The following is a 27,248-nucleotide window of genomic DNA, read 5'->3' as shown; positions in this document are numbered from 1 at the left end:
TGTATATAATAACTTAATTTCAATTTTAATTTTATAATAACTTAATTTTTTTAAAAAGATAATAGCAATTGCTTCAAATCTTTGGTTAAAACTATAACATGTGAACAAAAATCTCAGAAGACTTATAATGAAAGACTTATTTAGGGAAAGTATAGATATGGCTACAGGTGGGGGGGTTTTCATTTCTTCCATTTCTACCAAAATTATCCTGTTATATCATGCCATTATGTCAATATTTGCAATAATGTTCCATTTGTAGATCTCTGCACATAATGGTCAATTTTGGGTGGCTTAAATTCTGACAATAATGCCCTGTTTCCAAGAGATTAAGAGACTTGATGAAATTTAAAATAATTTAATGTCACAAATTATTCAAAATCTGGGAACTGATATTTAATAATAAGTCAATTAAACCATGAATAGAGTCCAAGAGAAAAGCCAAAATAAAATCAATACTTACTGCACAGAAATGAGGGACAAAGTGTGAAGAAACGTAGCAGTAGTACTCACTACACAATACACTGAAAATGAACTATACAACTTGTGTGTGGGAACAGAAGGGAAAAACTAGGAGAGAGGGAAGAGGTGACCTTGTCCAAAAGAAATGTGCTCATTGCTGACTTATGTACCTATAATCCTTCTGTACATCACTTTTATAATACAATAAAAAATAAAAGTCAAATAAAAAATCAGTACTTACTGACCAGACATTACGAAGGAAAGAGGTATACCTATATCATTTCTCTGTGATCATCATTACTTTAATTTTACAAGTGAAGTTCTGGGAAAGATTATGCTAAAATCACACAACTATTAAAAAACAGAACCAAGATTCAAACTATCCTTTTGGTGGGGAATGGTGAGTGGGGAGATACAGAGTTTGCTGAGGATCAAACTCAGGGCCTCACACGTGCGAGACAAATATACACCATAAAGATATACACCCTCAGCCCTAGGCTACATCATTTCTATCTTCTCACTTCATGGTGCAATTCTAAGAGACTCTGGCACTTTTTCTATTTTTGTGCATAGATATAATATAATAAATTAGAAGCAAGATGAATTGCCTGTTTTCAGCATAAAATCATAGCTTTGCTGAGATAATCCCTCACAGTGAAAGATAGGAAGGATGAAGGGAGGGAAGACAGTGAAAACCTTCTGTTAAAAATTATTTCTGGGGGCTGGGGATATAGCCTAGTGGCAAGAGTGCTTGCCTCATATACATGAGGTCCTGGGTCCAATTCCCCAGCACCACATATACAGAAAAAAGTGGCCAGAAGTGGCGCTGTGGCTCAAGTGGCAGAGTGCTAGCCTTGAGCAAGAAGAAGCCAGGGACAGTGCTCAGGCCCTGAGTCCAAGACCCAGGACTGGCCAAAAAAAAAAAAAAATTATTTCTGTGTTTTGGTGTTGATTTTAGAAATACTGAGTTTAGCTCTATTTGTTGAAATTAGAGGCTTGTAGGGGGCTTCCTACCTTGAAAAGAAACAGGGTAAGTTACTACAATGATAAGTGAGTCCTATGTAATCTATCTGTGATTTAAAAGAAAAAAATTATTTCCAGACTTTTCTAGCATTACCAGGATAAAATATTCTATGTACATGACATTTTCTAAATATCAAAAACAATATTTTAAGCATCAAGATTCATTTTTGTGTTAACTATCTGATCTGCAAAATATATTCATAGCACATTTCATACTTCTTTGAGTCAAGTATAATGAATTAACTTACCTGCTTTTCAGCAAAACAAGCAGCATGACTCCCACTAAGAGAGTAAAGAATCTGGGAAAATCCGCATTCATACAGTGGATGACCTCTAGCATCAGCTGAGCTAGGGGTTCCTTAGATGTCACCTTAAAAATGCTTCCTAGCTGGGTACTCCTGTCTTTAATCCTAACTACTCAGGAGGTTGAGATGTGAAGACTATGGTTCAAAGCCAGCCCTAGCAAGAAAGTCCATTAGACTTATTTCCAATTAACCACCAAAAAGTCAGAAGTAAAACTGTGGCTCAAGTGCTAGAGCACTAGCCTTGAGCAAAAGAGCTCAGGGACAGTGCCCAGGCCCACAGTTCAAGCCCCAGAATCAGCCCATGCAAGCAGGCAAATATGCATGCAAACATGAGCTCACACACTCACACACACACACACACACACATACACACACAGTTGCACATGGATCAGGCCTTTTCCTGTTCTGGCTTAGGTTAAATCTAACCTATTATTTACCCTGTGGCCTGTGACCTATACTTTTCTATGCTAACTCACATCCTGGTACTCTCTTTTACCAGAGAGCAGTCAGATTTGAAAGTCTGCCTTGCTTCTCTAGATGTGAGTATTAATGCATTTGGGCACAAACAAATGGTCACTTTTCTCTTTCAGTCCCTTCTTCTAAGGTTCTGCCCAGGCCACTAAGACCTGAGGTCAAGGTTGACAGTTGGGATGATCTTCTGATTTTTCAGAATAGAAATGAGTAATTTTCACTCATTTTTGATGATTACCATTTTAGTTGATAAAACAAAAAAAGCAAGGAGGGCTATGCAATGATTTGAATATGGATAGTAACATTCTCTCCAAAAAACTACCAAAATCTTAAACATCATCATCATTCTTTAAAAAGTCTTATTTTTTGATGTTTGCCTAATCTCCTACACCTTGCCAAGCTTCAAAAAGATTATATATATACAGAGAAACATAAGGAGCTATGCCAAGAGTGTAGTTTAAGTGGTAGAGTGCCTGCCTAGCACTGAGGAAGCTTGGGGGGAGAGGGGGAGGAAGAGGAGGAAGGAAGGAGGAGGAAAAGAAAGATGAAGTAGGGGGAAAAAAACAATGATGAGGAGGGAGAAGAGGAGTGAAACAAAGGGGGAACGAGATGGGAAAGGAAAGGGGAAGCTGAGGGAGAGGGAGCTAGGGAAACGAAGAGAAGAGGAGGGTAAGACGGGGAGGGGAGAAGAGGAGAGGGGAGGAGAGGCTGACAAATGAGAAATTCAGATAATCAGAAAATTTACTAAGACATGACAACTTGCAACCTGGTGACTATACCATCATGACTATGCCATCAACTAACTTAAGGCTGAAGTCGAAGTGCAACAATTTCTGGGTCAAAAGAGACCGCTGGGTCCATGGGAGGCAGATGAAGACACTTTGGTACAAAAGAGCTGTTAAGATGACCAGAGCTGACTGTCCAATGTTACTCAATGATACAGGAGGTTAATAAAGAATGGAAAACACTTATTGTATTCGCAACCACATTTCTAAAGTGAACTATGGTAAGAGATGTTATGCAATTTTTAAAGGATTTGCAAGGGAGATTGCTCAATATTGACAGTCTATCTTTTATAATACAAGAGACAAATGTTTCAAGAAAGAAATTCATTTGCAGCACTTTAGTCTTGAATTTTTTGTAAGATTCTGATCCAAAGTAGCATGACTAATGCACAGCAGTTAGTACCCCAGTGAGGGATAAATACCCTTGTATGGCTGGTGTTCAATCCATACAAGTGGATTGTCAGGTTTGGGAGGTTGATCATCTTTTTATGACATCATATTTATACCATCTGGCACCTCCATAAACAGTGTGCATAACAATAAATGCTGCTCTCAAGTGGGTTCTAGCTGCAAATGCTCTAGCTAAATTGCAGCCAACATTCCTTTTCTAAACTAAACACTTTACTTTTGTTTTACTTTTATTTTAAATTATTTACCTATTATCTTTGAGACAGAGTTCTTGCTATGTACTCCAGACTGGCCTTGAAACTGCAATCGTCCTGCCTCTGTCTCTGGAGTTCAGGATTATAGACATGCTCCATCATACCTGACCTCTAGTTTTGCATCTTTAAAGATTTTTTTAAGTAATTTTTATTTTTATTTTTATTTTTTTGGCCAGTCCTGGGCCTTGGACTCAGGGCCTGAGCACCATCCCTGGCTTCTTCCTGCTCAAGGCTAGCACTCTGCCACCTGAGCCACAGCGCCCCTTCTGGCTGTTTTGCAAATATGTGGTGCGGGGCAATCGAACTGAGAGCTTCATGTGTAGGAGGCAAGCACTCTTGCCACTAGGCCATATTCCCAGCCCATCTTTAAAGATTTTTATATACAGTATCCAGGGTATTAAAATCAGTTACAGTGATAGCAGGGGTAAAACCACAGGAAGGGAATACAAGAAAAAAAAAAGGTAAGGTTTCACATGGCATGTTGAAAATAACTACAACAATGATATACCACTTATTTCACAACTTGGAGTTCATTTCGCTTAGCATCATTTTATGTGTTCATATGTACATAGAGAACTATCCTAGACGTGGGATAATTATTCCCAATGAGGGAAACCATAGAGTCTGTTTCTTTGGGTCTGGCTCACTTCACTTAGTACCCTGGATACTGTATATACGTGTACTGGAACTAGGGAAGAGAAAGGGAATACCAAAATCGAGAGACAAAGTATAAAAAGACAAACCATTGCAACAGTAACAGCAATACCTATCAAAAAATATGGTGTAAACCAACTGCACAACTCATGGTGAGTAGAGGGAAATGGGAAGGGGAAAGAGGGGAAAATGAGGGAAGAGATAACAAGTTGGATAAGAAATGTATTCACTGCTTTACATATGAAACTGTAACCCCTCTGTACTTCACTTTGACAATAAAGGAAAAAAGAACAAAAGAAGAAAGAAAAAAAATTTTATACATATGTATGTGTATATGTATTTTTTACCTCATACATATAATCTAATATATACATACATATAGGAAATACAGGATGTTCAAATAGTTTTCAACTGAAATTAATTTTTCTTAGATGAGATAATGGTGTTGAAGTTATATAGAAGAATGTCCTTATTTTTAGGAAATGTATGCTTCATTTTTAGGGGCAAAGTAGATTAAGGTTTAAAATCCCAAATGGTCCAGAAATACAGTGTCTATTTATATAGTTGTGTGTGCGGGTATGTATGTGTATATGTGTGTATACATGTGTGGCATGTATATAAGCAAGTATCTATTTATGTATGCATGTTTGTGTGGGTCTATGTATGCATACCTATATACACACACAACATACCAAGAGATACAAAACAAATGTAACAAAAGTTAACATGTGCTACATATATATATATAGGTGAAAGGTGTATAGATGGCCATCACAACTTTCAACCTGTCAAACTAAAATATTTTTTAAATAGAAATTCAGGACCCAGCTGTCCCTCAGTGGATCAAGAAAATGTGATATATATATATATATATATATATATATATATACACAATGGAATTCTATGCTTCCACCAGAAAGAATAACATCGCCCCATTCATAAGGAAATGGAAAGACATGGGGAAAAAAAAATCACACTAAGTGAAGTGAGCCAGAACCAAAAGAAACATAGGCTGCCTGGTTTCCTTCATATGTAATTATTAGTAAATGTCTAGAATAGTCCTAGCAGAGGATCATAATAGTTCAATAGCTATGTATCGATGACCTTATAAAATGCTAATCGAAATGAATTCCAAGATATGGAAACAAGAAGGTTTGTTTTTTTTTCTCTTAGTATATCCTATGCAGATATTTCTATTTTCTTTCTTTTTTTATTTTTCCTTTGGTTTACCCCCTGTTGTCACTGTTTTTTATTTTGGTACCCTTTGTATTGTACATAAGTTTATCTGACTTGAGGATGGGATGGGGAATCACAGAAATGGTGAGACAATGGACAAAGGGTGAATCAATGCAACAGTAACACTCATAAGACACTATGTTGGAACAACCTGGGTAGGAAGGGAGTCTGGGGAGAGGGATACCAGGAGAAAATAAGAGAGGAGGTAACAATGTTGAATAAGAATTATACTCATCTCCTTACTTTTGTAACTGTAGCCGCTCTATACTTCACCTTTATAGTAATAAATAAATAAGTAAGTATAATCAAATAAAAAGCCAGGAGGAAACTAGGATACATAAAGAAATAAAATTAAATAGCAATAATTAAAACACAACTAATATATACTTGTTCAACTCTGAGATGAAAGTTAACTTCCAAGGTATAATTCAAAACAAAAACAATGACTCTACTAGATGTCATTAGACACAAAATGTTGGTACAGTGACAATAAATATGTTTTGTCTGTCTCATTAAAGACTAAGAAGAGCACACATTTCAATGGATTAGAAATAAAATTCAAAAACACAAGTACTCAACTATTTGACAGTAGGTCACAAGCAGTAATCTCTACTTTTCTTTTTGATGGAAAGATTTTCCGGTCTATTTCTCATAGCATAAAGTCAGATTATATTTTTCATTGTGAACTCACTCTAGAAAATCAAGCCATTCAGCACTGCAGTCAAGGACTAGCTGCTCCCGGAGCTGATTCAGATGTCTGTAATTTTCTACAATAAAAGGAGAGTGAAAGCGGCTCACAGCTTTTGTGCTAGAAGAAGAGAAGAAAAAGGAAAAAAAAAAAACATAAGTAGGAAATCAAGGTTATAAGACTCAGTAATGCCATCACTTCAGGAAATTAAAGTCATAATTTATTATTCATTGATGAACCTTGAACATAACTAGCTATAAACAGTGAACATTCTTCAACCACGATCCTGAACAAATGATGCTGGTTTTGTTCAGAAAGCTTTTAAAATTCATTTCAAGTTATACCCATAGGGCAAAGTCAGAGGTAAGAGTTTTTATTTCATGTTCCTTTTAATTGTGCTAAATGAAAATGCCTGCTTAAAAAAAACAAACAGAAGCAGATACAACAAAATAAGGTGTGGCAAAACTGGAGGATACAATGGCAAAGGTCACACGTATTGTTCTTGATATTTTATACTTTTATGTTTGGCAGATTTCAGGGGGAAAAAATAAAAGGAAGGGGAAAAAACAGCACAAAGAATAAGGATCCATGAATTTCACAAGTTAACAAGGCAGAGAATTCTGCAAGGCTCAGTAGCCCTTGGCTACTACACACTCCTCACCTGGTCTTGAGTGGTATCTCTACTTCCACATCAAAAATTTTCAGGGAACAATGTTGGTTGATAAAGGTCCCTACTCAGAGAATCTATACCAAGCCCTCAATCTTTGTTGTGTTGTTTTTTTAAACTGTAAAGGTGATATACAGAAGGGTTACAGTTACACAGGTCAGATAATGAGTACACTGCTTGTTGAATAGTCACCTCTTCCCTCATTTTCTCTGATTTTTCCCCTCCTGATGTCACTCTTTCACAAGTTTATTTTCAATACATTGTCTAGTGAGTATCACTACTGATTTAGTTCACCTCTGGTCTCACTATTTCTGTGCTTCTCCTTACCCTCCCCCCAAAAAAACTTACATACAAGACAAAAAATGCAGTGATCAAAAACATCAACAAAAGGGGAAGAAAAAAACCAGGCCACACTAAAGCTACCAGCAAAACCATGTTCATTGCAATATTGTTTACCAAAGCCTCAATCTTGCCACTTACTAGCACTTGTGACTTTGGGCAAACAGAACAGGACTTTCTCTTTACATCCCTTTTGTCACGTATAAAGCAGGGCTTATAATAGTACTTACTTCCCAGGTAGTAGGGAGACGGTCACACAGAGTACTTAGGAGAGTACTTAGTCATGCCTACTCAGTATCAAGTATAGCAGCTACTACTGTTGTTGCTACTATAGGTCAACAAAAAGTCCATGGTCTTCTGACCTTTGTTTGCTCACTTCCTAGAACTATCACATTGCCTTTAATTTAATCAAGCTACCAGACATACAAAACCTGACTGATAATCTTTCAACAAAGCCTTGATGGCCAAACAGACAAAATACTGTCATGAAACTTTCCCAAGTCATCTTATTTCTTCATCTAATTTACATAATTGGATGTTAAAAACATTCTGGCACTGATTTATAGCTTGCCTGTTGCTTTTCAATTACATCAACCACACTTCTGTGCAAACATATTTATCATGGCTTTTTCTTTTGACAAAAGCCATTTTGTAAGACATTTCCATTACTGCTCTGGATAGAATAAGGAAATTTTCAGTCATGTCTCTTTGTATGTCCATTCCTTAGCTATAGTGCAGGATAAAAAGCAGATAAGGGAAAGGATGGCTGACGAGAGAGAAAACAGACCCTAAAATCAACAGTACAGCTTCTGGTAGCACACACACACAAAAAAAGGTAGAAAGGTAAAGAAACCTGTACTATGCCTTTAGTATCTGTTGCTGTCATAGTTGATAATAAGTAATTTTTGCTTTTTAGTTAAAACAAAAAAATTAATAACCATTCACATGTAAAATTTCCCTCCATCCCTAACATAGAGTTCCTTCACACCTTTACCAGCTGCTTGTCGCTCTCAAGTTATCTTAGGAAAATGTAACATCTTTACCTCAGATTCACACAAATGTATAACTAATAACACTAACAAGTGTTCCAAAAGGGTACTACTTCTCATAGCAGTACACAATCCTCCAAAACTGCTACTTCAACTAAGTCCCCTCTAGAGGACTAATGCTAGTCAAGGAAGAAAAGGCAGTATTAATATGCTTCTCTAATATTTTTATTAATTTATTTGTATCAGTTAATGATATAGTACAAAAAGAAGTAACAAAGTAGTACTGCCATGCCTATGGCAATACAGACCTGTAATCTCAGCACTTGGGAGGCTAAGGTAAGAGGATTACCAGTTGAAGGCTAGCTTTGGCTATACAGTGAAACTTGTTTGAAAACAAAATTGTTAAAAGGGGGCTGGGAATATGGCCTAGAGGCAAGAGTGCTTGCCTCCTACACATGAAGCTCTCGGTTGGATTCCCCAGCACCACATATATGGAAAACGGCCAGAAGGGGCGCTGTGGCTTAGGTGGCAGAGTGCTAGCCTTGAGCGGGAAGAAGCCAGGGACAGTGCTCAGGCCCTGAGTCCAAGGCCCAGGACTGGCCAAAAAAAAAAAAAAAAAATTGTTAAAAGGGGCTCAGGTACAGTGTTAGCGTGGCATGCATAAGGCCCTAGGTTCAGGCCTTAGTATTGCAAGGAAAAAAAAAAAGTAGAGACTATATTATAACTATGTGCCAGGGAAAGCATTAACTACAAAGAAATGTGAAGTTCACTGAGGTAGAAAATGAAATTTCAGTTTCTTAAAAGAAATGTCAGGCTTAGCACTCATCAAATGGCTCAGCAACCAAATTAATCTCACACCGAAAGATCACTCAGTGGTTGTTGGTTTTTTCCCTTGTGTACTCTGAATTATGGGGGTAACAGCAATAATTTACAAAAGAGGAAAACAAATGTATAAAACTGAGATGTACTTTTGGAAATATTTTTGAATCACTGACAAAAATAGCTAAAAATCACCATGCCTTTGATGTAAAACTCCATACGAAAATCGAACATTAAAAAATTGCTTGACCTTCAAGAATGTGGTTATTATCAATCCGGTAGCACATAGGTATACAAATGTCACAATTTATTGGAAACAAAAAAGGGGAGTTTGAAACTTACCTTCCAACCTTAACCCAATCCATTGGTATGCAAGATATAGCAGAGTTCTTTATTTCAATCATAAACTAAAAGAAATAGAAATGAACATTTAGATATTTAAATATGTAACCATTACATTTTTGAAAACTTCCTCAAAATTTGATACAGCAATTAACATTATTATAAACATTCTAAATAAATGTAGCTTTATTCTTGGGAGAGTTTACATATGGCAGCAGAGCCAAATCTCATTAATCAAGATCCCAATACTTATGAAATCCAACTTACATTCAGTAACAAGTTCATTCTAAAGGGTATTGATTGACTTGGGGTTTGAATGCTTATATGGTTGTCATGTGCACATTTTAACGATTCTTTTCACTAGCAATCTCTTGTGTATTAGTATCTACTTATCTTAAGAATTCTATTACTCAAGCCAGATTACAATCTTACCTATATAAATATTTAAAGTATTCAGTTGTTAGATGGAACACCAATTTGAGACACAAATGGCCCTTCCTCTATTCTGAACACAAGAGCCTTTTTGTAATAGTTTTTCAATAAGAAAACTGAATGATTGAAAAGTATTCTCATTAAGAAAGCCTTGATATCACCAAAAGAAGGTATTTTTCTTCACATGAAAAATACATTGCACGTATAGGAACCCTATCTTTAGAGATCCAACAGTGTTGTACACACAAGCTTCTCAGCAATCAGCAATCGGACGGGGGACAAGTGAACTCAAGTTCTTCTACCCTGCTTTTAATTTTTAGCACTAGTGATATGCCATCTTGAGGTTCTCATCCTATACAATTGAAAAAAAATCAGTACTTTGTTGAAATAACTTTAAAAATGTATTGTGTGTAGAATGGGATCCAGAAGCCCCTGAGACCTGTCATAAATTTTGAGATGGTTATGGGAACTTCATACTTTTTCCTTTATGCTACTAGTAATTTCCATCTTGCTATGGGTTTGCTTTTCCTTTCATAGAAACAATTATATTTTTACATTAATGGCTAATATTAATTTTCATCCTTAGCAGAAAGTTTGGAATTAATGATAACCTTGTCTATAAAGAGGAATTAACGTAGTGATAAATATGCTGTGCTCAATGACACAGTTAAGAGTGAAAAGTGGGAAAATGGTGGACTGGAGCTACTCAGCACTTTCCTATGTTGCCAGGACTCTAAAACAAGGCATCAAGTATGGACTGGGTATGCTGGCTCACATTCAGGAGGATCAAGGTTGGAGGCAAGTATAGGCAAAAGTATAGTGAGACCTCTGTGTCGATCAACAAGTTGAGAGTGGTAGCAATGACAAGCTGTCTCCCACAGCTATGTGGGAGACATAGGCAGGAGGACTGTGATCTGAGGCTGACCCTCTCTAGAAAAAAAAAATAATAATAATAATAATAACTAAATCAAAATAGTCTGAGTGCCATGGCTCAAGTATTAAAGCATCTGCCTAGCAAGCAGAAGACCCCAAGTTCAAACCCCAGTACTACCAAAAAATAAAAAGTTAGTAATAATCAAGTACATGACTGCATGAACGGGATTGGCACAGAAGGTACACAGTGGCACAGAGTGGAAAAGGAAGCCATAGACAGAGACCAGGTGGGATCCAGAAAGAAATGAAATTAAGCAAAGGACTCTAACACCAGGATGGAGTCCTGGCAGAGAATGGGCAGAATTCCCCTAAGCAGGTCTTGAAGCAAAAGGAAAGCCCTACAGAGCTCCAAAGACACCGACCCATATTCTGCAAAAATGTAATTTACAATGGGAATCTACAATCTTTGCAACAAGTAGAACTAAAGAAGGGGCCCCGTGCAGTTTCTCGCTTGCTCCCTAGTGTCCTGGCAGACAGTCATCTTGAGAAAAGTCTTGGGTCAGATCTTTCCACTGAAGGTAGCAGAAACTTCTGTGCTTCGGTATCTTCAAATCCCAAAGCTCATTCCCTCCACTGGCTAGTGAGCAGCCCCCCAGAGAAATCCATGTGAGTTCTGTCAACTGTGGTGACATGGAAGCTCTCCAGGAGAGGTGTCCATGTGGAGAAGTGAAAGCTGCCCTGCAGCAAGGGGAGTAGGACAGCAATGTGTGAATAAAGGGTAGGGTAGCTAGGAGACAGACTGTGGCCAAGCACTGAGAATGACACGGGACACATGCCTCAGCCTACCAGGGCAGCCTACACTCACACAGTCCCAGGACCCCTGGAAAGGCAGCTGCTTGTTTAGACATTGTGTATGCACATGCCCACACGGACAGAGCACCTCCAGTGCAGGCTGGCATCTGTCTCTGAAGCCCTGGGCTCAGCTGTCAAGGATTAGCTTGAGGGCAGTGCCTACTCTCACTGCATGGCAAGAGAACATTAGCAGGTCACAGTTCAGCAGTGGTCACAGAAATGTGTGTGTCCTGGAAGGAAAGGTGGAGAGAACTCTTCCGGCAAACAGCCCTGTTTGGTCTAATCCATTTGATCTTTAGACAGGAAAGAACTCACTATCCCCCAAGTGAACTACAAAACAGCAGACCTAGGATAAGAGGGAGCATCTGCATCCTCTATCTTCTCAGGAAAGAAAAAACATGAATGGTCTTTTGACTTTTCATATCTCTGCTATTGTTTGGATTGTTTTACCTGGTTCTGTACTTGTTTTATTGGGTATTCCCTGTTATTTCTTATGCCTACCTCTCATTTCTTATCCTATCTTCCTTCTTCTTTCCTTTGTCCTTTTTTCATTCCCCTTTCTTTTTATTACTTACTAATTCTTTAACCTTAATGAATTTTTAAAATCCTAGTTTATGCCCTAGCTCCTCTCTTTTCTATAGCTAATGGTATAGTTGACGTTTGGAAGATAAACATAAAAACTGTCAAGTCTAGGGGTTTTTTTTCCTCTTTTGTTTGGTAGTACAAGGATTTGAACTCAGAGCTTTGCATTTGCTAGAAAAGAGCTCTGCCATTTGAACCACACTTTCAGCCTTTGTTTATTTTTGCTTTAGACAAGTCTTTGCCTGAATCAACAATCCTCCTACCAATGGCTGAAACCACAGGTACTCAACACCACACAGAGGGACTTCAGTCTGCAATTCTTCTGATGTCATGCCTTCTTGAATAGCTGGGATTACAGGCATGAGTCACCACTCAGGCTTATGCTTTGCTGCTGTTGTTTATTAAATAGTAATAATACTCTCAACTTCAAGAGTAAGGGCTGCCATTTAATCACCATGTGATCGAAGAGAATTGACATGGCTATCATTTCATCATCCATAAGCCAGGATCAAAGTCTAACTTCTCTCTCTCTCTCTCAGATTCTGAACAAGTGAAATTTCTAAGTTATTATTCATAATAAAAAGTTTTCTAAAAGAAAAGCAAGAGATAAACACCATCGCATATATAACATCAAGTGTCTATCAAGAGATTGAGAACCTATCATCATTAAACTATTTCTTATCCAGAGGTAGGGAGAGGCTCAAGTCATAGAACATCTGCCTAGTAAGCATAAGTTCAAATCCTACAGAGAAAAAAAAAATAGGCCAAAATGTTTTCTATCGTTCACATGAGTTATTATAACATACTTCCACAGAACAAAACAATTTCAAAACAAGAAGTGATACAAACATCCGACATTCAAATTTTCATTTATTTTAAAACAACTTTTCTACCTGAGACAGGCTGATGCAAAACAGAAGTGCTTGTGACATTACCTCCTGGCCTGACACCGTCACGTAGTGTGCAGAGGGATTTCTGAGTATTCTTCGTATTTCCTGTAAATGTACTTGGATCTTGTCAGTAACTTCCTGAATTTCATCCTTCCTCTTTTTTATCAAAGGGAAATTAGAAAGATCTTTGAATAATTCTGTCTTATCCCCCGTTCTATTACATGAAAAAAACACAAATACACATATTGAAGCACATTAATTAAACCAGTTAACAAATACATTTTATAACATGATGAAAGCCCAAAGGCCTGAAAGTCAGGAAAATTACCTTTTTAATTTAATTTTAGTGTCAAAGTGAGGGGGGGTGGTTACAGTATATATGTGAGGCAATGAGTACATTTCTTGTCAAATCTAAGTGAAATGAACTCCAAGATATGGAAACAAGAGGTTTTTCATTATTGTTATTTTTAATGTACTATGTGAAGTTATTTTTTCTTTCTTTCTCTCCACCCCGCACTATGGTTTATCCCCTGTTATCACTGTATTTAATTTTGGTACCCTGAATATTGTATGTATGTTTATCTGAATTAGGGAAGGGAAGGGGAAAATCAAATGGTAAGAGAAAGGACAAGGGAGAACCAATGCAACAGTGATACTCACAAGATACTACGCTGGAAATGAGGGAAGGGGTAACAAGGAAAATTATTTTTAATTCCACTAAATAGTTATGGGGATATTGGTTAACTTATGAGGATGGAAAAAAAATTAACCAAGCATCATTTCATTTTACAACTTTGTGATTCTTATGATGAAAGTAAGAGACAAAATTAAACATTAACCACTTGCCTATCTTGGAAACACAAAGTAAATGTCCATTCTGTTTTCTTTCACATAGTATTCCTTACCAACTACCCTTTAAAGAATATATTTGTTTTTGCAAATTTTCATAAACATAAGACACATCATCCATGAATATCTATGAAATGAGAACAGGGTATCACCTGGTGCCCAATTCTGTTACTACAAATGCATTGCTACTATGTGACTTCTTTGGGGTTTAATCTTTTCATCACCAAAACTTGGGAAAGTCTGAGTTCTCATAGTTAAGTGTCACGCTTAGTGCTCATGTAAAACACTTAGTAACCAATCACATTTCTAATTATTTACCTACTCAAGCAATTCTACCACTCTTCTAGCAGAGATCAAGGATCCATATATCCAAGAGCAAATGTACTGATTCATGCACTAAAGGAAGAGTCTGTTTCTTTCATTCACTGTTGGAAAGGAAGAAAGGAGCATCTAGCACTTACTTGGCAGCCTGTTCGTTAAGTATTTTTAAGTAATGTTCCACTGGATTCAGGAGTTCAGGAATTTCTAACATAAGTGTCTGGAGCAAGCCTGACTGCACATGGGAATTGACAGCAGGTATTAATGCTTGAAATTCTGATTTCAGTTGATTTAGGCTTCTGACAATCAAGAAGAACTCTTGGGTAGAACACTGCAAGTAGAAATATTTTCTTGATGTAAACAACACAAGGTACATAAAAATGAAGTTTGATTGCATGAATGAAAATATCATAATCACATTAAAAATGAAGCTTTGAGCCTAGCTAAAGAACAATCCTTACCCACAGGATTGTGGAAACTCCCCTCTCGTCATTGGCAAAGTGCTACGATCAAAGTATATTCACCAAGCATACTCACTTCGCCACAAAGCAGTTTTTCAGATAAGTTAGTAGGGGCTCTTGTGACTGGCACTACTTTCTAAGATTTGTGTGTTGTTGTTTTTTTTTTTTTTTTTTTTTGCCAGTCCTGGGCCTTGGACTCAGGGCCTGAGCACTGTCCCTGGCTTCCTTTTTGCTCAAGGCTAGCACTCTGCCACTTGAGCCACAGCGCCACTTCTGGCCGTTTTCTAGATATGTGGTGCTGGAGAATCGAACCCAGGGCTTCATGTAGACGAGGCGAGCTCTCTTGCCACTAGGCCATATTCCCAGCCCACTTTCTAAGATTTGGATGTGATATTTTATTGTCCTGGAAAGATTTATTTTATTCCAGAGTCAGGCCAATTTGGTTCCTCTGTCATTCTTACCACAAAAACACTTATTTGTGTAAATTCTGTGGCACTACACCACAGCTACAAGACCTCGGACATTCCAGAACAGCCAAACTCGGCATTTTTTTTTTTAACATTTTGTGACTTTCACATAGTTGGCACATGCAGTAGAAGCTCATTTTGAGTAATAAAGAACAGATATGTGTTTGATCAACTAACTCATCTATTAAAAAGTGGTCTCAAACAGCCAGCCTTTCTTACATTAGTTTACTACCAAATCATTTCTACTCTTCACTTTTCAAAGTAATCTTGAGGCATATTCTAAACATTAAAACAGCACCTAGGAACAGTTTCTAAGTGAGTAATAAGTTCCTTTAGTAAAATATATTTTGACATTCCAAAATACAGCCATTCTCGCAGTTGTATTGGTCACTCTTTAAACGAATTAGGTTGTGACTTTTACTGGAATCTTTTTTTACACAAATATATAAACCTTATGAAAGGCAAACATCAAAGTGAAGTTTAGAGAGAGGCAGCAAGGTGTGACAGAAATCACAGCAGCATCGAATGAAGCTGCCATCTTGTTGCTATGGACACTTTGCCTTTGCTCTTTTCATTAACAACTGAAAGAAATTTTGTTCTGCTCCTATTTGCTCTGGAGAAAACCAACCATCTTTCACATCTGTCAATGAATAAATGCTAGTGAAGGCAAGGTGCTTGCAGATCTATTGATTAATGAGGGGTACTATGCACTGATTGTCAGATTCTAGGCCAAGGATACAAAGTAACACATGGTTTGGCATTCCTCTGTAGTCTGAAAAGAGTTGATCACAAAATTTCTAATATCAGCAGGGCTTCTGCTTTAGCCAGCAAACAACAAAGCATACCAAGAAAGACTGCAACAGACTCCACCAACCACACAACCTACTCAACTCCTCTTTTTCCTTGGATCGGTATTCCCAAATCTGGTTTGTACTTAGTTTTCAAATTTAGCTGAAGCATATTTGAGACAGTTATGTAAATTCTCTCGAGCACCACAAAAATTCTCAGATGCAGTATTTAACACTCTAGTAAAACTTGGTTGGAAAAAAAGAGACCTTACAAAAGTACACACTAATGAAAATTTGATCACACTAAAATTGGAGCATATAAAAATTGTACTACAATGAAATTATTAACTTGGCAAAAGAGTTCAATTTGGGCAAAAAAATAAAAGTTGCTCAAAGAGTCAAGTGCAGGGAGGGGAATAGAGTGACATTAAAGATAACCACATCAAACACAGTCAACTCCAAAAGATACAGTCACTGAAAATGCAGCCAAAGTTTAAATGCAAATTCTGTCACTAGCAAGTTACTAACACTCTTTTGGCACCATTGCATTAGCCAATATAATTAACAACCTATTGAGGCAATTTAAATACACAGCTTTATGTATAATATTCTAACAGTAAGAAACTAATAAAAAAAAAAAGTATCTTCCCAGTGCTATAGTTTTTTTTTTCAAGGAACAAAAGGTATAATGTATATAAATGACTTCTACAAAAGGTAAAAATATTCTGAACTGGGTGCCAGCAGTACATGCCTATAATCCTAGCTACTCAGGAAGCTGAAACCTGAGGCTCCTGGTTAGTTCGAAGCTATGCCAGACAAGAAAAATCTGTGATACTCTTATCTCCAATCTGCACCAAAAAGCCAGAAGTGCAACTGTAGCACAGGTAGAAGAGTGCTAGCCTTGAGAGAGAGAAAAGAAAAAAAAAACCCTCAGAGATAGCACCTAAGCCTCTCAGTTAAAACTCCAGAACCAGCGTGCACATGTGACACACACACACACACACACACACACACACACACACAACATTTTGAAGTATATTTATTAACAGTTATTACAAATATAGCTATCTCTTATTTTTGGTGTTATTGGGATTTGAACTCTAGTCCTTTTGTTTGTCAAGTAGGAAATCTACAGCTTGAGCCCCATCTCCATTCCTTTCTGCTTCCATTATTTTTCAAAAAGGTCTTGCTTTTTGCTAGGGACAGCCTAGACTACAGAACTCCTATTTATACTTGCTCTGTAGCTGGGATGACAGGCAGGGTCATTCATACCCAGCTTTTTTATTGATTGAGGGGTAATCACATGAACTTTTTGCCCAGGCTGGCTCTGAACTGTGATTTTCATATTCTCAGCCTCCCAAATAGCAGGAGTTATAGCTGTGAGCTTCTTTGCCTGGCTTAATTTCAGAAACATGTGGTCATAAAGTAAATACTCTTTCTTAAACACCTTTTAATCCAAACTCATTGGATTAAATATGACATCAGATTTCCCCCTTTGTGTAATAAGAACTTAAGATCAAAAGAAATAAAGCATCTCTCTTCTACAGTAGCAGCGTTAACTCAGAGGTGTATTTCTTGTTTTGATAATGTTTTGCACTTTTTGTGTTATAACAGAAGGACTACTTAGGTTTAAGTGGTTTTAAGTAGGAAAATTTTACTTTTACAAGTGGGAAAACTGGAACAATCTTAATTTGTGCAATTAAAATTTCTGGGGAGTTAGCTAGTTTCTCATGCTACTTGCAAAAATTTACAAAATAATAATAAGAATGAAATCTCACATGATTTCCCTTGAATATCTGGAGTCCTCATATTGAATGATTATGAACTTTAATAGATTTGATTTTTTAAAAACTTACTTTTTTGTGATAAATGCTACAGAGTCCTCTTTCTAGGTCAGGCAATTTATGTAGATGGTTTTCTATATGACCAAACACACTAGATTCAGAATGAACAACTTCAGATACTGCATCCAGTCGGGCATTTATCTCCCTGTGAGAACAGAATAATGGTGATCAGATAGGATAGGAATTCAGAAAGTACACTTTTTTTTTTTTTTTGCCAGTCCTGGGCCTTGGACTCAGGGCCTATGCACTATCCCTGGCTTCTTTTTGCTCAAGGCTAGCACTCTGCCACTTCAGCCACAGCACCCCTTCTGGCCGTTTTCTATATATGTGGTGCTAGGGAATTGAACCCAGGGCTTCATGTATACAAGGCAAGCACTCTTGCCACTAGGCCATATCCCCAGCCCCACTTTTTTTTTTTTTTTTTTTTTTTTTTTTGGTGTTGGTCCTCGGGCTTGAATTAGGACCTAGGTTTTGTTCCTGAGTTTTGTTGTTTGGTTTTTCTTTTTCCTTTCCCTCATGGTTAGCACCTAGCACTTGAGCTACAGCTTCACATCTGGCTGTGTGTGTGTGTGTGTGTGGTTAATTCAAAGTAAGAGTCTCAAGGTCTTTCCTGATCTAGCTTGCTTCACACCATGACCCTCAGATCTGAGCTTCCTGAGTAGCTAAAGTTACAGGCATGAGCCACCAGCACCTGACTCCATTTCTCATTTTAATGTCACAGCCACTTAGAAAAGCACAAGAAAGTTCTCTGGTCCTTCCTTCCCTCTTCCCACCATTTGAATCAAAGTGCAGGTACTAAGAGTCATTAGCTGGTTTGTGGCAGAGACCAGTTCACAAAGCAAATACAAAATACATTTCCCAGCTTCCTCTGCATTTAGGTGCAGCCCTGTATCTGAGTCCCTTTCAGCCTAGGAATACTGTAAGCCACTCTAAGCCCTGGCCCAAAGAAACGGTCTCACGCAGTGAGATCTTTGCCAGCTAGATGTTGAGCTCAAAGAAGCCTCTCACATCTGCTACCAAATAACCTTACTAGCAGGAAATAAACCTCTCATATTTAAACCACTGTGATTGAAGGTGTGATTGCTGTAATAGCTGTAGTTCCTTTGCTAAAGCAGAGGTGTTTGTTTTATTAACTGTATTGGTTTTGCCGCTCAGGAACAATAAGACAACTAGCTGTACCAATTGTTGATTAAGGACCTTGAAGGAGCATGGGCAAAGGTTAGGGAGGGAAGTAGCGGTGCAAAATGCAGATAATATGGCCTCAGAAGACATGGAAGATTAGGGATGCAAGACTTTTTCAGCAGGGATACACAGTAAGTGATATGCCAGTTGGGAAGGGGTGATAAGGCTAGTCAACTTAAAATGGATACCCAATTGCCTAAGTGCATCCTAAGTAAGATGTGGCCATTAAGTACCTGAAAACATCAAAGTTCTGGGAATGGCAACCAGTGCAATATTAACGAATGCGATAACAAATAGGTCTAGTAGTAACAAGCCTGGCACTCAGTAACACTTACTTTGTTTTTATTTATTTATTTTAGTTGCTGGTTCTGGGGCTTGAACTCAGGACCTGGGCACTGTCCCTGATTCTTTTGCTCAAGGCCAGCACTCTACCACTTGAGCCACATTGCCACTTCCAGCTTTTTGTGTTTATGTGGTAGTGAGGAATCGAACCCAGGGCTTCATGCATGCTAGCCAAGTACTCTACTACTAAGCCACATTCTCAGCCTAAAATTTAGTTTAAATAAATAAGTACAGGAACCAGGCACTGGTGGCTCACACCTGGAATCCTAGCTACTCAGGAAGCTGAGATCTAAGGAGTAAAGTAGGAATCCAGCCCAAGCAGACAAATCTAAGAAACTCTTATCTTCAATTAGATCAAAAAATGCTCAATGCCCTGAGTTCAAGAACTAGTAACAGCATTTAAAATAAATAAATATCTATAAATGACTGGATGAAAGAATGAACTAATGTTTTGGTGAAAAAGCAGACATAAGGTAAATACACACGTTTGTCTTTCTAAGTCCTGCTGGTATTTCATGTGCTAATGTGAAGGGTAGACTTTACATTGCTATCTTGCTTAAATGACTGACAGTCTTTTTATAATTAGGTAATGTTTTCATCTTTAGTGTCTATATAAGTATACCTTGTGAGATTATGCTTTTCCACAATTTGAAGCGACTCTACCACCTTCATTTGTTTCATTTTTCTCTGGCTCTCACCTACTTGTATCAAACACAATCAAGCTTTTAGGATGTCTAGACTGGCTTCTCCAGTCATAGCAGGATAGTCCCCAAAATCCATCCACTCTTTCCATTTCTAATGCCACTTTTCTGGTCTATGCCAAAATCATTCCTCCCAGAGACAAGTGAAACAACCTCCTAACTTTCATCCCACCTCTACTCCATCACCATCTGTAACCCATTCTCCATACTGCAGCCTGAATGATATTCCTAAAACTCAAAGCCACCATGGCACACATCTGCCTCAGGCAATTTGATGACTTGCCACTAAACTTATGTTCCTTAAGCCAGAATCCTTAGTTGACCTACAAGATCCTTGCTTACCCATGAAGTCTCCACTTCAGATCACCCCCTCACTGGCTTCCACTGTAAGCTAATGTCACATTTTAAACCTCTTCCAATACCCTGGCCACTTCAAGTTCTCTGCTTTCGGGGCTTTCTCACTTGCTGCTCTGACTGAAAGACACTTCCTCCTCCGGAGTGCCTACTAACCTCCACTTCACCAACTCTGCCTCTGCAGGGGTTTTCTAGATGCCCAGAACAGATAGAATCCTGTCACTGTCCTTTTCCCACATCACACGCTTGCTCTTTTCTTCTTCAATTGCATTTGCTATGTAACTGTCTTCCCTACTAGACTATCAAGTCAGTATGGTCAGGGATCCTTCCTTCATTCCTACAGCTCCAAAATTGCCTGCATTCAATACACCGTTGCTGGATTCCACTCCACAGACTGTATAAAGTAAGTCAAGATGAGGCCAAAAATAAATAAATTTTCTTGGCATAGGGTTGTTATGACAAAATAAATCAATGTTTTACTCCAACATTTACCCAAAATGCCATACAAATAGAAAGTTTTACTTTAATAACTCATTCCTGCATAAATGAAAGATGACACCAAGTGGAATAGACTGGGTTAGTGCTACAGATGGTTTGAGGAGAGATGAAATGATGCCATCTGTGAATGCAGAAGACAGCCTACACAGACAGCTACTGTCTCAAGAATTAGAGGCTTCCCAAAATATAGAAAGATAACAGCAAAGAATTTATTAAAAAATCTAAGAAATGATTATGAACTTTCCCAGAAACAAAGTCGAACAGACGCAAATTCTATAAATCTCTTAGATTGTGCTGTGTTGATTTGGAACCTTTAAACACTCACAAAGGAAGGCAGATTTATTCCAGCCTGGGGTCAGCACAGGCAAAAGCATCATGTTCATTAGCAATCATTTGGGTTTTAACTCAATTCTTCTCTAGCTAACAGGTTAAGGAATTTGGGCTCAGAAGGCAAGTGGCCTCAATTCAAATCCAGGCTTTGGCATTCACCAATTACTGAGCCATATCCTAGTTTCTCCATCAGTAAAAGGAGAAGAGCAATGGGCCCCAACTCTTGGTGTTACTTTGAGAATTCAATGATACAAGTCAAGCACTTGGCAAACAGTGCCTGCTGCTCAGAAACTGTTCAGTAAATGTTAACTGATCTCATAATCATTGCTACAAATTTGTTTGTAGATAGCATAAAGAACAGCATGGAGAAGGGATCAATGACACACAAAAAAGTCTTGAAATAACTACACCATGACAAACCCTAAATCATAAATACACAATCAGGTATTTTGTGCCGAGTAAACAAGAAAGAATTAAACCAGGAGCGCTAGCCCTGCAATCTGCACTAACGCTGGCAGGAAGTGATGAGAAGTACTGTATATACCACTATGTTGAGAGTGGTTAATAGGCTGCCTTAAAAAAGCAGGTTATGACCAATTATAGATGTCTAAATGGGCAAGGAGAAGGAACTGAGTATGTGGTTGTTGTTTTTAACCACAAATTTCCCATCCTTGCACTAGCTACATTTCCATTTTTATCCTCCATAGGTAGATGAAAAATGAAAATGAATAAAAATGACTTATAAAATGTTCTCAAGTTTATATACCTTAGAATCATTATCTAATTAAAAGTAGTTAGGAGACTTTCCAAGAAACTCTAATAGAGGAATATGTTAGACCACCAGAACAAGGAATCATTCCACAAGTGCACGCAGTGAGAGGGATTTGGTAGAGAGCCAGGTAACAAAGCAAGAAGCAGTACTGCCAAAAAGACAGTGGTAACAGTATTACTCCAAGATTCCCTATAGTAGTGACAGATGTTCTTACAATATGTAATAAAAGAAGTTTATCCCAGATACCAAGAAACAATGGACTTAAGGTTCTGGGGATCAAAGAGATTCTTCTTCACCACTGAAGATCCAAGGACAACATGTGGGTTCCAGCAGAGTCCTTCACATTTGGAGATGAACTGGGTGATGAGGTTAGCAGCTATTGTGCCTGGCTGTTAGTCAAAAACAGTGTGAATGATAACTATTACCACTGATGGCATGAAGATGGAGAGGGACAAAACCAGGGAGCCACAAAGGGAAAACATATACGATCTCCTTGTCATCCTCATGCTCCGTGAATTCCTCTTCTCAGCTACAGGAAAAGCTGCCATTTACTGCTGGTCAATTGAGCTGATCTAGATTTCAATGAGGGCCCAAGCATCACAGCACAAAGCAGAGGCCAACTCCTAGTTCCTGGCTAGCTCACCAAGAGATGCTGGTGAATCCACATGCACTGACAGACTGCCACGTGGGTGAGGGACAGCCCCTGGGGTCCACTTTTCTCCTGGCAGTGGCTGCCAGAAGTAGCTCTGGCATGGAGCCAGAGTGATCAGTCATGACTGTCAGGTATGTGCCACTCCCCCCCACCCTGCTCTCCCTTCATTCATGAGCAGTCATGTGTGCACTGGGCTGAGTAAACCATTCCACCAGGGGGGACCTGTGTCCACAGGCTCACAGAACATGGGAAACCACAAATCACGGGCAGGGCCTCCCAGTGTAGTTAATTCAAGTCTTTCCAGTGAAGCCTGGGATTTTGTTTTGTTAGTATAAATGAAATGCTAAGTAGAAGGAAATATGTAACGTTCTACTGCTTGGTCATTTAGAAACCATTAACACTTCAAACATATGGGTTTACCAAAATAAGAGCCATTCAATTATTCAAGAGAATTAATTGCCACTATAATGTACTTGGCACTTTAGAAAATCACACCAAGATGTAGTCAACGAGCTAATTCCTAGCACAGACAAGTTTCTAGTCCCTTAATTTTACTTATTTATTTATGTAATTTAAGTGCCAAGCACAAAACTTCATATCCTCATCTCTCTTGAGCAGTTGTCTAAAAATCCAATTTGTATTCTAAAAGCATCCTTTTATTTCTTTTAATTATGGTATTGAGTTATAGGGTGTTGGACAGCTTCTACTAGTGGTTGTTTATTTTATTGGTGTTGTAGAGGTGATATACAGAGGGTTTACACTTCCGTAAGTCAGATGAGTACAATTCTTTCTGAACCATGTCTCCCCTTCTCTCACTCTCTCAGTTTTTCCCTCCATCCCCACACACAAGGTGTACTGCTCATTTTCCATAAAATGTCTAGTGAATAGTTACATTGTTCACCCTATGTTCTACCTTTTTCTGTGCTCCCCTTACCCTCCCAAAGACAGACTAGCAAACAAGAAAAAAGAAAAAGAAAGCCAAAACAGCAACAGCAACTAAAAAAAGTCTCATTTCCTTTTCTTGGAGTTTATCTCATAAATATTATTTTATGTATATGATTATATGCAAATAGCTATTGAGCCTTTGTCAACCACTCTTATGTATTTCCTCCTTTAGCCTCACTGGGTGAATGCATAGAGACCTATGCAATTTATCATGCCCCAGTGTGTGTGTGTCTGTGTATGTTTAATCAGTCAGTGTGTTTACTTGTAGATTTACAGGCACATTCTAGCTATTACAAATGAGGGAAAACAGGCAACCTATGTTTCTTTGGGTCTGGCTTACTTCACTTAATGTCTTCACAAGTCTTTTCATTTCCTTACAAATGGTACAATATCATTCTTCCTAATGGATGAGTAAAATACCACATTTTCCTGATCCATTCGTCCACTGAGGGGCTGGGTTGATTCCATATGTTAGCTATGGTAAACAATGCTGCAGTGAACAGGGTTGTGATGCTTGCTTTAGTAGAGTGTTGTTTGTGTTCAAATGGATAAATGCCCAGGAGTGGGATTGCTGGATCATGGGGTAGCTCTACATTTAGTCCTTTGAGGAACCTCCATACTTCTTTCCAGAGTGGTTGAACAAATTTATATTCCCACCAACAGTGTAGTAGAGTTGCCTTTTGGCCACATCCCCTACCAGCATTTGTTATTGTTAGTTTTCTTAATAATGGCCATTTTAACTGGGGTGAGGTGGAAACTCAATGTTGCTTTGATTGGCATTTTTTATTAACAGAGATGTTGAACATTTCTTCATGTGTCTATTGGCCATTCTTACTTCTTCCTCTGAAAAATCTCTCTTTAGCCCATTTATCAATTGGGTTGTTTTTTCTCTGAGGGCTTATTTTGAGGAGTTTTCATTCTTTGAGGTTTAGGTATATTTTAGATATGAGACCTTTGTCTGATGTTTAATGGTAAAAATCTTCTTCCATCCTTTGGGCTTTCTAAATATCTTGTTAGTTATGTCCTTTGTCATGCAGAGCTTCTACTAGTTGTAGAAGTGGATTACAGATTCTTTGAGAAGAGGAACCTCCCTGTCCCTGAGAGCGATGGATACACACACACACACACACACACACACACACACACACACACACACACACACACAAATTAACTATCTTATACAACTGAGGGACACTGCTAAGGGCAAGCACTCTGTACATTATAGGCCCAGGTCCAGGTATGTCAAAGAAGGAAAGAGGGTGTGTGTGTGTATGTGTGTGTGTGTGTGTGTGTGTGTGTGTGTGTGTTCATACTTGTTTGCTCTATGTTCTACCACTGAGCTTCACCCTCACTTATTAGCCTTTAAATACATCTGAGACAATCAAATCTGCCTCAGAAGTTGATTATTTTGTTCAAAATATCATTTAAAAGACTCAACACATATATGAGACAGATGTATCTGGGATATAAACCCAACCCAGTTTTTTAACATATGTATATATAAATGTACTGTATATATATATATACACAGGAATACATACGATTGATGGAGCCATGTCAATACAAAGAACTAGAGAAATCTAAAAAACAAATCCAATCTAATTTGTTTAATTTTAAAATGTTTTAAAACTAATTACTTGATAATGTGACATCCATTTACAAGAAGCTAGCAAAGTACACTGAAAAATCTTGCTTAAAAATAGAAAAACTTGGCTGGGGATATGGCCTAGTGGCAAGAGTGCTTGCCTTGTATACATGAAGCCCTGGGTTCGATTCCCAGCACAACACATACAGAAAACTGCCAGAAGTGGTGCTGTGGCTCAAGTGGCAGAATGCTAGCCTTGAGCAAAAGAAGCCAGGGACAGTGTTCAGGTCCTGAGTCCAAGCCCCAGGACTGGTAAAAGGAAAAAAGAAAAAAACTTAGCTGGGCTCATGCCTGTAATCTATATCCTTTGGAAGCTGAGATTTACAAATCATGATTCAAAGCTAACCCAAGCAGGGAATCCATAAGACTCTTATTTTAAATTAAACATCAACAAAGCCAGAAATAGAGCAGTGGTAGAGCACCAACCTCGAGTAAAAAAGTTCAGGAACAGCATCCAGGTCTTGAGTTCAAGCCCTAGGCTCAGGACAAAACAAAAACTACAGATCATAACATATAATAACCAAAATACACTATTTATAAAAGCCAATGTAGGAGCAGTAATGCAACTCCAGTCTCAAAAGCTTAAGTGAATTCAGTAAACATAATAGTCAGAATAAGGGAAAACCATTTATATTTTTTAAGTCACTAATAAAATTCTGCACCAAAAAGGTCATTTGATAGAATAAATGGTAATGGGGGTAAAAATTTCTCCTGCATTTCTGACTGTGGTTTTCTGAGACCTAAAGAAGGCTAAAAACACAAAGAAAAAGGGCTGGGGATGTAGCTCAGGATAGAGCTCTTGCCTAGCATGTACAACACCCTGGCTTTGATTGACAGCATCACGAAAAGAAATGAAACAAAAAAACAAAAACAAAAATCAGCCAGATGCCAAAGGCTCCCACTTGTAATCCTAGCTATTCAGGAGGCTGAGATCTGGAGGCTTACAGTTTGAAGTCAGCCTGAGCAGAAACGTTTTAAACTCCAAAATAACCTGTGAAATGTTGGTCTAGAGATGTGGCTCAACTGGTAGAGTGCAAATCAAGCAAGCAAGCCAAGTGAAAGCACCAGGCTTTAGGTTAAAGCCCTGATGAGAAAGGGAGAGGAGAAGGGAGGAGGGGAGGGTAGAAGAGAACACAAAAGAGAAGAGAAATAAATATGCACTGAAATAAAGTGCTATAAAAACTAAGAGACTCTTAAGGGACCTAAGAGAATCCACAGATGACTTGCAAAAACTGGCAGAACTTGGGGAGATATGCTTTATCTTGCTAAATTCCCTTGTCAGACACTATTTGTTCTATGATCTCACTACAGATGAAAACCAGACTCTAAAGTCGTATCTGGCTGTCAATGTCAGAGACAGAACAGTAGCCTGGATGAAGCGCTGGTGTGATGCACACAGGTCTTGTGTTATAACTTCAGAAAGGCAAAGGGAGCAGTAATAAATATGGGGCTGGGAATATGGCCTAGTGGCAAGAGTGATTGCCTTGTATACATGAAGCCCTGGGTTCGATTCCCCAGCACCACATATATAGAAAAGGGCCAGAAGTGGCGCTGTGGCTCAAGTGAGAAAAAAAAAAAAAAAAGAAGCCAGGGACAGTGCTCAGGCCCTGAGTCCAAGGCCCAGGACTGGCAAAAAAATAAATAAATATGGAGCAGAGCACTGACTACTCTGCTCAAGATTTTCTGTAGGCATTTTCTGGGGGGAATAGATTGCAAGTATCATTTGGATTTAAGTAGAATTCTTTTGAAATGCATTGCAATGGATAAGAAAGAGAAAAGTTTTTTTTAAATTATGAGCTAAAATGAAAAGAGCAAAGCAAATGGCTTTGTGTTTATTTGGGGCTAATGTAAGTATTAGGCTAGAATAAAGCTCTGCAAAAATACATCAGGATTCGACTGGTTCCCAAGGGACCCTGAATTCAGCCACCAAGAGCAGACAACATGGTCTACTGATTTTATCTCTAATTACTCCTGATTATACACATTTTACAAAGGAGCCTTAACATTGAAAATAAAAATTTTAATTCACATA

General features: G+C 38.2%; 1 protein-coding gene across 2 annotated transcripts in view; it reads right to left on the bottom strand.

Annotated features, from left to right (window-relative positions):
- Nucleotides 1–27,248, bottom strand: part of Msh3 (mutS homolog 3) — a 140,251-nt gene that overhangs the window by 55,143 nt on the left and 57,860 nt on the right. For both annotated transcript variants that reach the window (XM_048331084.1, XM_048331083.1), the window contains exons 13-17: nt 17,808–17,940; nt 14,379–14,566; nt 13,114–13,282; nt 9,440–9,504; nt 6,287–6,403 (exon numbers count right to left, since the gene is read on the bottom strand). In XM_048331084.1, coding sequence (XP_048187041.1) covers nt 6,287–6,403; nt 9,440–9,504; nt 13,114–13,282; nt 14,379–14,566; nt 17,808–17,940 — 672 coding nt within the window. The remainder of the gene's footprint in view (nt 1–6,286; nt 6,404–9,439; nt 9,505–13,113; nt 13,283–14,378; nt 14,567–17,807; nt 17,941–27,248) is intronic.

The sequence above is a fragment of the Perognathus longimembris genome, chromosome 22, assembly GCF_023159225.1.
Source record: "Perognathus longimembris pacificus isolate PPM17 chromosome 22, ASM2315922v1, whole genome shotgun sequence".
NCBI classification, from domain to species: domain Eukaryota; kingdom Metazoa; phylum Chordata; class Mammalia; order Rodentia; family Heteromyidae; genus Perognathus; species Perognathus longimembris.
This window is presented reverse-complemented; position numbering and strand designations above follow the sequence as displayed.